The 1,251-nt window shown below is 47.4% G+C and overlaps 1 protein-coding gene across 1 annotated transcript in view; it reads left to right on the forward strand.

The window, feature by feature from the left end:
• Positions 1 to 518, forward strand: part of LOC104410294 (protein AF-17-like) — a gene marked incomplete at both ends in the record, with an annotated part of 8,710 nt that extends 8,192 nt beyond the window's left edge. Inside the window, one exon of the mRNA XM_010020416.1 lies at positions 411 to 518. Within this exon, the coding sequence (XP_010018718.1) occupies positions 411 to 518 (108 nt within the window). The remainder of the gene's footprint in view (positions 1 to 410) is intronic.
• Between the last annotated feature and the right edge of the window lie 733 nt (positions 519 to 1,251).

Consider the following 1,251-nt stretch of genomic DNA (forward strand, 5'->3'; position numbering starts at 1 on the left):
CTTCCCCACCCTCCTCATGACCAAGAGCTGGATGCTGCTGTTCAGGAGGGCTGTGTCTAAGCACCATTGCGGCTCCCGTTGAGCTGTTGTTTGCAGAAATCAGATGTGCCTTTCTTGTACAAGTGTCAGTGTACGTGGGCCACCAAGAAACAAAGATCTGGGGAGTTAGCTCTACATGGTGTTAGTAAGCCCACTAGTATAGTATTTGTTGGGGTCCCCGTGTTGTGAACCAGGCTGGGCACCCAGTACAGAAAGAACTTGGTCCTGCATGTGGTAGACAAGCCATTCACTATAACTTTGCTTACTGTAACAGGGAAAGCTGGACTCTGTAACACTGTTTCCTCTCTCTCTTTCTCGTTTATCCCTTTTTCCCCATCTCCAACTCCTCTCACCTTCCCCCCTTACCTCAGAAGACCTCACGTCACTCTGGAGGTAGCTCCTTCATTGCTGGAAGAAGGAGTCGATCCACATCCCCTGCTCAAGAGAAGCATGTATCCCACCATGAAAGGCCAAAGAAGGTAAGATCTGCACAGAGTTTGTCAATCCTCAGAGGCTCAGTCATGTGGGATGGAGGGGAGAAAGGGAAGAGTGTGTAGAGAGCCCTGATTCCTCAGAATGAGTTTCGCTGTCAAAGGTCTGAGTTGTAGCTGTGTTTTTCAACAGGCCTCTAGAAACGTGTGTGCACATAGAGCAGCACAGCCATGGGGAACGTGAGGCCAAGTTTCCACGTTCAGATTATGCCAGAGGGGTCCTGGCAGAACATGCCTGTGGAACGTGCAACTTTCCCCTTTCTGTCTTTATGGCAGGTCCACTGTGAGACTTGAGTGTTTTCCAGCCACTGAACTGACCTGTGTGGAAGCAGTTTGGGCTGTGATTTCAAATGCAGCAGCTTGAGAACATAAACTGGAGGTCGTTGTTCTCAGATCTCAGAATCCAAGTTTTAAAGGGCAAAAAGATAGTGATTGGTAATCTGCATTGTGGCCAGCAGGTTAATTGTAGGCAAGAACAATTAGCATGAACTAGGTAGGACTTTGTTAACTTGGATTAAGCAACCACAGGGATTCCACCTGCTTCAAGTGAAAATAGTTTATCTTCATTAAACAACTATTTAGAAGAACTTTGTGTAGCAGATCTGGCTGGTGCAATAGTTACTGATCCAGCCCTGCTGCTTAAGACCTACTCATCCAAACTGCTGCAGTGTTCCAGGACATGTTAACAGCACACCAAGGTTCATCATTAACCAACTGGCTC

This window comes from Nestor notabilis, unplaced genomic scaffold (genome assembly GCF_000696875.1).
Source record: "Nestor notabilis isolate BGI_N333 unplaced genomic scaffold, ASM69687v1 scaffold8468, whole genome shotgun sequence".
NCBI classification, from domain to species: domain Eukaryota; kingdom Metazoa; phylum Chordata; class Aves; order Psittaciformes; family Psittacidae; genus Nestor; species Nestor notabilis.